Below are 12,248 nucleotides of genomic sequence, written 5' to 3'. Positions count from 1 at the left end.
CACTGACGTGGTGGTGTGTCAGTGTGCGCTGTGCTGGGTCAAGTGGATCAGACACGGCAGTAGGTGATTCGGCCTTTAGATTCCTCAGGGGATGAGGGAGAAAAGCACAGTCCCTAGCCCCTAGCCCACTCCTCTAACATGGCCCCTGCCTGTCCAGTGAATCCTGTTTTTCTTGTTTTAGTTTTGAGCATAGTGGGATTTACCAGTGGATATATACATAAAGGGTGTGTGTGTGTGTGTGTGTGTTCACTGCCTTAGGCCAGTAGCCACCACTGGGGCGGAGATCATTACCGACCCCCGTGCTGGTAATCATCTCTTCACCAAACCGTGTTTACACACACAGCTTAAGGCTAATAACACACCCGAAACATTCCCTCCACAGTCCTCACCCTTTCGCTGATTTTCTTCTCCTGCTACATGACAAAACGTGCTAGTAATAAATGCAATAATCAAGAACTGAATTTATTTACAAATATATATGCTGTCAGAACAAACCTCGTATCTCCACTTCATCAGAAAATCATTCACACTTTGTAAAATTTCAAGATAGACCAGTAAAAAGGTCCAAAATTGCTGGGAATATTTTTCCTCTACTCTGACTTCCATTAAATGCCCAAACCCTGTTTTTATTCGAATGTAACGTTAACATTTTAAAGATATGAGGTTTTCACTGGACAGCAATTGTGCCCACAAAACAGCTCTGACCTGTCGAGGCATGGTCGCCACAAGGACTCTGAAGTTGGTCTGTGGTCTCTGGCACCAAGATGTTAGTGCAGTTTGAGCACTCCATGGATTACAATTGTTTTTCAGCACATCTCACAGATGCTTGATCACACTGACACCAGGGGAACCTGGAGGCCACATCAACAGCCTGAGCTCTTCACCGTGTTCTTCAAGCCTGTTCTGAACTCTGTTAGCAATGTGGCAGGGCAAACTACCCTGAAAGAGGCCACAGCCATTATGATATAATGCTTACACCCTTATGGAACACCCCACGGGACCTGCCATTTTGGAGATGCTCTGACCCAGTCTAGCAATAACAATTTGGCTGTCTTCAAAGTTGTTCAGATCCTGCTTCCAACATCATCTGCAACTGACTGTTCACTTGCTGCCTGATTTCTCCCACCCCTTCACAGGTTCAACTGTTACAATATAATCCCACCTCTTCTTTCATTCTCTTTATTGAAGCATCAAGAAATACATTATATGGCCAAAATGTGTGGACAATTACTCCCCCAACGTTTCTAAAATTAAGGGTGTTAACAGACAGTGTGTGTCCCACTTTAATGGAGTTATCACATCTACTGAAAACGGAAGGCTTTAGACTAGATGTTGAAACATTCTGTGAGGATTCGATTGCAGTCAACCACCTTATATTTTGGACATATTATGTACTTAAATAAGGTTTTGGGGTAATTTACCCACCTCTGCTTGACAGCAATGAATCCTGAGTCCTGATAGGTAAGTAATCAGCAGAAGGCGCTGTTATCAGCCTGTTATCATCCGCTCATCCCGTGATCTGTGTTGCCAGATTGGGTTGTTGTTAGAAAGAGAGAAAATAGAAAGATTAGGCGTTGATATAAATATTGATACAATTATTTGCATTTCTACTTCAATTATGAATAATAATGTTTAACATAATAATATATAATGTATAATAATAATGTAAAACAAATAATGTTTTCTCAGGTCATGTTTAACAAGAAGTCTAATAGGTGTGTGTAACCCATCTGACAATTAAATAAAAAAATTCGCAACTTTTAGCAAGGTCGAACTCTAATTATCAGTTGAAATGCAATATTTATTTTATGGCTAAGACACTGGATATTGCACAAAGCAGGAGATCTCAGTTAAGACATGTAATTAATTCTTATGTCAAATGTGTCCAGTAGAAAAAAGGTAAAATTGAGAATAAATACAACCCACTGCAAATATATATATATAGCTTCGTTTTAGCTTCGTATTAGCTTCGTTGTTCATTGTGTGTCTGGAGGGGATTTTTATCATAACGGAACCTGGCAACCCCGTGTGTTTATATATTCCAAAATGACGGAGCCCAGCGCCTCGCCGGAGGATCCCTGGCACAAAGTAGGCATGCTGTTTATAACAATTATTAAACATTTGCATTTTCCATTAATAGAAGCCTCCTTGAGGTGTCAGTGACCTTTGTTTCCCACTAAAATACGGGTCTGTTAAGGCTAAATCTAACTCCTTTACGTCTAACTTACTCTTCAAGTTAGCGGAGTAGCTGAACAAAAAGACATTTGGGCGGCGGCCCAAATGGTCCCTAGCTCACTACGTAGTGAACACTGTAAGTCAAGAAACCCTGGCTATTCAGTCATTTAAGCCGTTATCTCATGACCTATGTAGGGCAGGGGATAGGGAGTAAGGAGCCATTTAGTATTCAGCCCATCGTTAGTTTCTTTTTTGTTTCGCTAGCTTTAGCGTTCACCAACTCCTTCCTAGAAACAGATATGCCTTAAAATAACATTTACGACTTGTGTCAGTATTCTAATCCCATATGTTTATGGTATCATTTATAATTTAAGAGATTAATATTGTAGGAAGAACATGTTACGAAGCTGGAATAAGATTCTTATTGGAATTTCCCGGTCCACCTTAAAAGGCGCAGCAATTACATTGTAATTACGGCAGCATTTAAGGTGGAATAGAACAACTTCAACCTATTATGATATAAAGTTACAGCTAAAAATATACGACACATAATTTCTGATATGTAATCACTGATTTCTGTTATAACTAGGTTTACGCCTAAAATGTTAGCTAAGTTACTCCTCGGTTTCAAAGATAACAAACGCTACAAAACTTTCATTTACTAGTAACCTTAATCTTAAACTATTCTAAAAACAGTTCTAGTTCTAACTCACTACGGATTATAAGGTTAGTTAAACAATGTTAGAATTCTTGAAACATTATTTAATCACAGGTTAACCCACACTGGAGCAGCTCAGGTGTCATATATAAAAGCAGAACCATAGTGCTTTAATCTCCACATTAAATTGTCATCTTTATTCAGACCGTGTTTGAACTTTTTGAGTTGAGCTGAAATCAAACTGGAACTTGTTTTTCTTGTAGTTTCATTTCCTAGTTCATGTTAATTACAATTCATTGTGCCATATTTAAAATGCAAAGTGCTTCCTTCTTCTTAATATTTAATCAAGTACTGATTTATCTTCCTAAATTTAACCTTTTCTAGAGAAATATCATACCTTTCTTTTTGCCAATGATAATGCAAAAGTGAAAGCATCTAAATCACACACTTTATTGGAATGGGACCAGAAAACAGGGTGACGATTACCAACAAAGACATGACCTCAATCTATGACTTGAACACAGTGGCAGACTTTCGAACAGTGGACAAGGTTGGGGGAGTTTAAATTCAGAGCGAATGTGTCAGCATCGCAGTAGACGTTGTCATATAGATGTATTTTTTTCTAGCCCACTGGATGAAAGTGGAGTCTAATAAAGAGGGTAAATAAATTATTTTTAGATTTCTTTAACATACCCAGAAAGGCATATCGTCTTGTGGTTTAAAACAATATAATAGCATGACAACAATAAGATACTGACATATTAAGCATCACTAATTGTTAGCTCTGGAAGTGGAATTTCAGATTAGTGCGTGGTTTTTCATGCTGCCAGTGGTTTATTAAGCAATGAAACCTGACCGCCTACAATGGCAGGGTGGTAATGGCTGTTTATTGAGGACATTTCACAGCCGGGAGCATTGGTGTCCCAGATGCATGAAGTGCCACCTGTGTAGGTGTATTAACTTTTAGTGCTGGTAGGTGGTATATATTACCTCTCCCCCTCTCTCTCTCTCTCTCTCTCTCTCTCTCTCTCTCTCTCTCTCTCTCTCTCTCTCTCTCTCTTTCTCTCTCTCCTTCTTTGGTGAGAGAAACAAAAACATAGGGTTAGGCATCATCGTTATTATCATGCCATTTTGAATGGACTAATCCCAGTGTTTCTTTCCTCCTCTTCCTACTCTTCACCACGCCATGGCTCAGCAGGCGGACAGCGCTTTTAGCGACAACGGCTTTGACCACAGTAAGTGCTTAAACACAAAATGTGTGCATAATTTTCTAAGAACGCCTTAGCCATGATCTTGTAATAAGTAGCACTGTAGTCTGAAAGAAGTAATTCACCGAATTTCAATTTATTTCAAATATGTGTTGCATTTTAATTTGATTGTTATATCATTGGTATCTACCTTGAACACTGCCACTACTCTATACACTGATCTGATATTTATTTGTGAATGGATCAGAAGAAATACTTAAAAGTGGCTTTCGATAAAATTATCTTAATTAAGTTGCATCTTTAGTGAAAAACACGTTGTTTTCTGTTTTAAAGAAATTATTCTGGAAATACATGTTTATGGACAACAACAATATGCACCATTAGCATAATTATTTCTAAATGTAAGCCCATAAAACACAATACAATATATATATATATATATATAGCTTTGTGGTTAATAGAAATGGAATGCAATAATCTTTCTGTATTATGATGATTATAGTTCGGCTTATACAGCGCTTTTAAAGACTTTTACATTTAAATTTATATTCATTGGAACATTAGGGACTCACCTTTTCCACAACCTGTGTACACACGAGTCCCCTAACCTCACATCAGCTGTTAGATAGAGAGAAGATAGAGAGGAGGGAAGGATTAACCCAATATATTCTAAACTGATGATAATTAGGAGACCAGAAGTGGTTGATGAAATGCGCAGGGATCTTTTATGACCTCAGAGTCAAGACCTTGGATTGTTTTTTATTTATTTCCAGGTTTCTTCGCAGAGAGCTCTCGTAAAGGAACAATGGTCTCCAGGGCCAACAGTATAGGGTCCACGAGTGCCTCCTCAGTACCAAATACAGGTAAGTGACTCTTCTTTATGCTCATTTTAATGTTAAAGTACACTGGATTAACCTAACTGCCAAAATTATAGTAATAAATAATATGTAGCATGTTAATTTCAACATTATATGGATAATTGTCTCTTTAAAATAAAATGTAAAAAATGGTTCAGTTCTGTTTAAAGCAGAGCTAACTTTTGGGACTAGGAGGCTTCACTATTTCTTATTGTAATCCATGTAATTATACGTAGTTACGTTTACTCAAGTACATGCACTGGTGTTAATACAATGTTTAGTTTAACACCGATATTTTTAACATTACATATGAAGAAATGGGAAATCATTCGGCATGGCGTGCGTCTAGTCACTCCAGGGTACTTTACAAACAATCAGTGTATCCTTGAAGCCAGTAATTCTGTTAATAACTGGTTCGGTAATCCGAGTAAAGTTCGGTAAACCCTTTGGAAGGATTTTACACAAACATTGGTAAATATAGGTTCTTTTGTTATCGTAAATGATAGTTTCATCTTGGCAATGGAAAACACATTGAAAGCAGTGGATATTCACATCTATAAGGAATGTTAATGCCTGAATCTTTTATTTTCGTCAGAATATCTGCATTGACTCTGAGCTTGTGCACAGCAGCACAGCAGTTGGCTTTTAAATGAAATAAGAAATGTGTAAAGTACAGTTCAGAAATGACACCACATTGATTAACATTCGTGTGCAGCTTTCTTTGAAATTATTCCATTGTTGTGGGTGATGTTGTAGTTCATTTATTACCTACATGTCACAGAATTATTGATTTTAGCTTTGGTCACATTGATAAATAACAAAGACTTAACTGCTTAAGTGTGTGATGTTGTTGGGTGCTTCAAACTTCTCTTGAAAGAATACAAAATATACAAGGATAAAAATAAAGATAAGACAATAGTTCAGATACTGTCCACTCAGTGATCTGGAAAATATCATGAAATAGAGCTTTTTCAGTGTTGCCAAGGTCAGTTATGTATCATGCTGTTTCATACATATCTTGTTTTTCTTTCTCTCAGATGATGAAGACAGCGACTACAGACATGAGACCACTTACAAAGACTCCTATAAGGACCGCCGGAGACAAGCCCACACACAGGCTGAGCAGAAACGCAGAGATGCCATTAAGGTACAAGAGATGGGGCGTTAAATATATTCATTTGAAATTATACTCATAAATGTATCAGATAGACTGGGGTTTTCACTGGCTCTGACATTGGCCACAACATTTGTGTCCAACTCTCGTGGTACATGGTAGTGGTTCATTTAATTCATTGTTTTTTTCTGAAAAATTAAACAGACTTATGCCCAAATTACTCAAATATCCAAGTACATTATTGCAATAGTAAATGTACTCATTATTAAATTACTAAATGAATTACTTTACTAGACGTGTTAAACGTGCTGCTAAACAGAGCATATTTAATGGCTCTATTCTCTATACATTGTCTATATCTATATACATGCTAAATATCAGGTCATGAAACTATTGCTTCTAAACCCACGTAATGCACTAAATGTAATAGAGAAGCTGATGATTCATGGGCTGCACAGTCCACTCTACAGGAATAAAGGAGACATTTGATATTGAGCATGTTTTCACATCATTAACACAGTCGTAGTAACATTTGTTTGTGGGTGCTTTGTCTTTATGCTCCTTTCAGAAAGGCTATGATGACCTTCAGTCTATAGTCCCCACCTGCCAGCAGCAGTCTGAGTTTGCTATGGCCACACAGAAGATCAGCAAAGCCACAGTACTGCAGAAAAGTAAGAGCCGTATCAAACCACACGGTGGTGAATAAATAATGCATTACATTTACTGGATCTAAATGTAGTGTTTCCTTAGTAAAATATGTTACTTCAACACAGTTATGATCAGAAGTATATAAAGCGAAGGCCATATTTGAAAAATACACTAGAATCAAATTAATACAAATTTAAAGCAGTGGAATGCTTCTGGACACATTCTGTGTTTCTGTTTATTTCAGCCATAGACTACATTCAGTTTCTTCATAAAGAGAAGAAGAAGCAGGAGGAGGAAGTGTCCACACTCAGAAAGGAAGTGATGGCTCTGAAGATTATGAAAACGTAAGTGGGGCTACCTAAGGGGCCCGAGGTCATGGATGGGGTAGACATCAGTAACGGTCTTCACACTTTACTGACTTCACAATATTGTGACAAAACTGTATTCAGAGCTTTACATTTACCACTTAATGTATTGGTAATTCATAAATGTGATATTTGACTAATTTTCAATTTTGGTGTAGAATTGTAAACTACTGGCAGTGATTTGTTGCCATGTTGTAGAATAAGGACGAAGGAAGTTTCCAAATATGATCTTACTGTGAAAAACAGAATAATACATCTTAATCTCTGTGCATTTTTCTTTCATATTGTTTCATATAGTTATTACAGTTATTTGGAATCTCTGAAAGGCTATGACCTTGTGTCCAGTATCTCTGGGTAGGCTCTTGACCTACCACAATCCTAACCAGGATAATACAATTACTGGAGATGAATGAACAAAAAGGCTATGACGTTAAATATATTGTTATTGTTTGGATACACGATGAATCTGCAAAGTAATTATAGTGAAGTCCCTATATTTAAGTTCTAACCATATCTCTCTGCACTGTTTGGGTGGATGCCTTGGTGTGGCTGAGAGGGAGATAGCACCACCAAAAGCTCAGCTGGGGCACCAGCAACCAGACCGAAGTTCACTATGATGCAATGGAACGTTAACTTCTTTTTACAAAAAGTTTATTTGGATCCATGTTCCAGGCTGGGGTTTTACAGTGGCTCGTCCGTATGACACATTATCTGGACAGTCTGGTGCATTAGCAGTTCCGGCCGGCCATTTTAAAATCCTGGCCTAGAACCAGGTTCTCACGTCTGGATTTAAAGACCTCTGAACTGTGGAATCCGGCTGAATTTCATCTGTCATTTGACAGGAAGTGTGAAGGGGAAGCAATGTCCATACAATTGCACAAACAAGCAGGGACTGCGTGGTCAGACTTATGAATGGTTTTCTGACGCCTTGCAGTTTGAGAGTCTTATGACGCCAATCACCATAGCTGTGATCTCAATAAGGAGGTGCCTTGTGTCATAAAATACTACATAGCTTTGGCTCGAGGGAGTGATACTGAGAGATAAAATCTGTCTCTCAGTTGTCTGTGAACACTTTGACACTGGGCTGGAGGTGCTGTAGCATTAGTCCTGCTGTTTGATATAACTAAGCTGAGAGAGCAGATATAAACATGGTGAAAGCAGGATGTTTTTATGACCCACTTTAACAGCAGCACCCTGCAGAGCACGGAATAAATAAACGGACTGATGAAACAGCGAGTGCTGGTCAGTGCTTCACAGATGGATTTGGCCAAATGGATAACAGCACGTTCCACATGACCTTTTTAAATGTGCTGCCTTCTTTCTAGCTCTGGTCCTTACTCCTAACTCCTTCCCGTCCCAAATTAACCTTTAAAGTTAATACCTCTTCCACTCATTTTGATGTACTGTACAATAATTACATTTACATTACATCCAATTACATTTAGATTAACCCCACCCCGGTCAAACCCACCCCCTATCTAGACAGCCCTGTTTCTTTAAATGAGAAAGAGCCACATACAGCTCACTCGGTTCTCTTCCTTTTCTGCTCATTTTCATTTCTCTGCTCTTGTTTTAGTTCTGTTTTCTCCTGCCTCTGCTCTGGTAATGATTTAACCCCACCTTTGCTGTAACTGATTAGGGTGGTGGGGTACCACAATTCTGAAGTGCCTCACTATATGTAAGGTCCCATGCTTTCTGACTCAGGCAAATCACAAAGAAACTGAAGGGCAATGTTCCTTGTTCCTGTGTGTCTGACATGTTTTCCTGTGTTTGAATTTGTACAGAAACTATGAGCACATAGTGAAGGCCCACCAGAATAACCCTCAGCAGGGCAGCGAGCAGGTGTCTGACCAGGTGAAGTTCAGCGTGTTTCAGAACATCATGGATTCTCTGTTCCAGTCGTTCAGCTCCTCCGTCTCTGTCAGCAGCTTCCAGGAGCTCTCTGCCTGCGTCTTTAGCTGGATCGAGGAGCACTGCAAACCCCAGGTATCTTCACACCTTTCACTGCCTTATGAAGTCTCGTGGTGTGCGTCCACTTACAACTAATCTTCACCAGAGGGTTTGGTACAGCAAATCTGCCCCCCAGCTTGAATTGAACCTTATCACACTGGGTTTTTGCAGTCCACTTCTCCTCGCTTCACCAAAAGGCTGTGAGCAGGGTCAGAAATCAGCGCTGTAAACGGTCCTCCATTTTGGATCGGCAGCAGTGAAAATGAGGTGTTCTCAGAAAAATGATTTGTTAGCCGTAATATTACTGTAACTGTCGCTTGTGTTGTATTTTTTAATCCACACGAAAGAGTTGTAAAATAGTGCAGCAGCACTACTGGTCGGGACGCAGATTAGTTTGTCAAAGTTCACCAAAAATTTGTTCACCCAGAAATCGTGTACGCAAACTTCTCGTCACAGTGAATCCCATTGAAATCAATGGATTTTTCGCAAATGAAAATTCACAAACACAAACCTAGTGTAACCGCAGCTTTAAACAAACAATTGCATTTGAGATCATATTTAGCCAGTGGTTAGACCATATTTCATCACAAAGAGTAATATACCTCTGTGGAAAACAGTGGTTTTCTTTCACATCTTTGAATATATTAATCCAGATTTACCACTGAATATATATTTGATCATTTGAAAAATGTTTAAACAAATCAAGCAGATCAAGTAGCCCCCTCCAGGGTGTATTCCCCCCTTGTGCCCAATGATTCCAGGTAGGCTCTGGACCCACCGCGACCCTGAACTGGATAAGGGTTACAGATAATTAATGAATGAATGAAGCAGATCAAGTAAATCCAATTTGAAGTAAATAGAAACTCGTCGATAAAATTGCACACACAAAATTTCTAGCTCAGTGAGCGAATGAAATGCAGCAAAGTACACACTACTTTATGTCACAGGGATGTGTTTTTGTTGAAGAATCCCTCTACACAGAACAGTTTGTATTCGGTTGTTTTGCTTGTCAAATTCCCCTTCTTTTTAAAGCAGTACTCACTAAGTGTGTATCGTTGGTCTGCAGACGCTGCGGGAGTTTGTCGTGGGCATTCTGACGCAGCTGAATGGACAGATGTACTAAAATCTCAGAGTTTTCTTCTTCGCACTCTGGATCTGGACTTCACTCAGAGACATCAGGCTGCTCTCGGCAAGCTGCTGCACATCAACCAGGGGATTTCATCCACACACAAAAGCCACCTACAGTGGGCCGGCTGTACAGGCCTTCACTGGCTGTCATACAATGCAACAATTTTAAGTGCTTTGATTCCTGAGTGAGATTGTAAGTAACTGGACTGTTAGAGCAGACCGATTGTGAATGTGCTGTGACTGTGATTACACAAATCTGTAAATAAGACAAACAATATATCATCGATACCTGTTATTTCTTACTAAAAGTAGCATTGCGTGGCATGGGCTGTAGCTATCTGGACTGGGGTGTTCATACATTAAAATGTGAGGATATGTTTATGCTACACTACTAGAAAACTGAACCGGATTAGAAGCGACCGATGTATGTGTCAGGTTCCAGGACTTGCTTTTTGTTTATGAGTATAGACATAGATTTTGCTATTAATTTAAGTTTTTCTTTCTGGATGTGAACCCTCAATCTCCAGCCTAAATAGGCAAAACATATGGTCGTTCCACTGTAGACTCTGGGGGGAAAAAAAGTCATCTGCCTTAAGTTTTAGAAGAGGGGAATTTAAACACGTTAAAAGCAGACAGCACAGAGCCTGTTTGTGGAGACATGCGCAAGCATTGTAAGCAGAAACAGGCTAAAAACTGTGGGGTTTGAGCCTAAATTTAAAGCTTGTCTATAATAGTGAAAACAGGTTTATATGGGTTACTTTTAGGCTGTTAATATTGTTTATTTATGGCCACTAATTGGAATAAATCCAGAAACTCTAAGACAACGTAACTAAGAAAATCTATTAAATGTACATATTTATTTACGCACACATCAGACATAATTGCTTGTTTGATCGGATTAAGGCTAAAATCACAGAGATTCTGAGACACTTTATCTTGGGCCCTTTTTTTTTTTTTTTAAACAGATAAGAACCAAAACTAATCTGTTCAGCCGAACAATTTTAAACGGTTTTAAGTTCCTTTAACAGTAAATAAGCTTTCTCAAAGTCAGAGATAAGCAGCACAAAGGCGAGCTCTTTGTAATCCTGAGAAGATTTAGTCTCCTCCAGTTTATTCATGTTAAAAAGGCATAAGAAGGTTTGAGCTTTAAGCCATAGTCTGCTAAATGGAAGCATCCCAGTCCCCCAGGGAGTTTATCTGTGCCTCTGCAGATTTTGAAACCAATGCAATAACGTCAGTGTTCATTGTGTTCCGTTGGGTTGTGTGTTTGCTCCAGTTTGTTTGTTTGTGCATGTGCGTGTGTGTGTGTGTTTGTGTGTGTATGTGTTTGTGTTTCACGTGCTTACCTCGGATATCCAACCCTCTAAGACCTCTTCTAGAGGTTTGATATAGAAAATGTGATGTATACAAGCAAATTGCTGAAATATTCCACACCGTCTCACTTTGATGAGCTCGGTGTATTATGCGCAATCCTCTTCTCTTACCTCATTCATATCCCAAAGCACAATTTAAACATTATTTACCATAAGCTTTTTTTGGGGTGTTTTAAAAGGGGATTCTAAAGGTGGTGAGGAGCTGAAATGAAAGACAAACACTTAAATCCCTTACTCCAGGGATTGCAGCATGTACATGAAGATGTTTAAAATAATGGGGGGAGGTGCATTCAGTGTTTTTGTTTGCTTATTGTTGTGAATTAGTTTTATATTTTATGGCTACCCTTTGTATGGTTCTCCTTTAATTAAGCACAAAGACACAGCTAAGATTTTTGATTTTTGGATTAAATTTGGCTTCTGTAACTCAAATGCATAACCAAAATGAGAATGTATATCAAAGACTAATTAAAATGAGGAAATGTTTACCTTAATTAGAATACAGGGTACTCAGGAAAACAGATGATCTCTGTACAATCAGGTGGTGTTGTAGTTAATAGTGATGAATAAGGCTGTTGAATGACCTGTGCTGGACAAAAGGGACTTTTTCCTGTCTTTAGCCATAACGTGGAGAGACTCCATGCAAGTGAGATTCAGTGCATTGTAGAGACAGGGGGCACTCTCACTTTAGATTATCTGCAGATTTCGATCGGAGAACTCGAGTCAAAGATATTTTTGTATAAATGCTGTTGGTAATCAGAAAATAAATGTTTAA

At 38.7% G+C, this 12,248-nt stretch overlaps 1 protein-coding gene across 3 annotated transcripts; it reads left to right on the top strand.

Annotated features, from left to right (window-relative positions):
• The first annotated feature begins 2,022 nt into the window (after positions 1 to 2,022).
• On the top strand, positions 2,023 to 12,009 carry mlx (MAX dimerization protein MLX). 3 transcript variants are annotated; one of them, XM_066643055.1, is made up of 8 exons: positions 2,023 to 2,088; positions 4,029 to 4,068; positions 4,815 to 4,904; positions 5,936 to 6,045; positions 6,581 to 6,683; positions 6,905 to 7,004; positions 8,810 to 9,011; positions 10,042 to 12,009. In XM_066643055.1, exons 1-8 carry the CDS (start codon positions 2,047 to 2,049, stop codon positions 10,096 to 10,098), a joined length of 744 nt encoding a protein of 247 aa, XP_066499152.1. In that variant the 5' UTR covers positions 2,023 to 2,046; the 3' UTR covers positions 10,099 to 12,009. The 3 variants fall into 3 exon arrangements, with proteins under 3 accessions (XP_066499152.1, XP_066499153.1, XP_066499154.1); XM_066643056.1 differs by having other exon boundaries at positions 2,047 to 2,088; positions 4,032 to 4,068; XM_066643057.1 differs by lacking the exon at positions 2,023 to 2,088 and adding an exon at positions 3,718 to 3,805.
• The last annotated feature ends 239 nt before the right edge of the window (positions 12,010 to 12,248 follow it).

This window comes from Hoplias malabaricus, chromosome 13 (genome assembly GCF_029633855.1).
Source record: "Hoplias malabaricus isolate fHopMal1 chromosome 13, fHopMal1.hap1, whole genome shotgun sequence".
NCBI lineage: Eukaryota > Metazoa > Chordata > Actinopteri > Characiformes > Erythrinidae > Hoplias > Hoplias malabaricus.
This window is presented reverse-complemented; position numbering and strand designations above follow the sequence as displayed.

Coding starts and splice junctions, on each gene's coding strand:
- mlx (XM_066643055.1), top strand. CDS start 2,047: ATGACGGAGCCCAGCGCCTCGCCGGAGGATCCCTGGCACAAA. Junction 2,089..4,028: donor CGGAGGATCCCTGGCACAAA/GTAGGCATGCTG, acceptor GCCATGGCTCAG/CAGGCGGACAGCGCTTTTAG. Junction 6,046..6,580: donor AACGCAGAGATGCCATTAAG/GTACAAGAGATG, acceptor TGCTCCTTTCAG/AAAGGCTATGATGACCTTCA.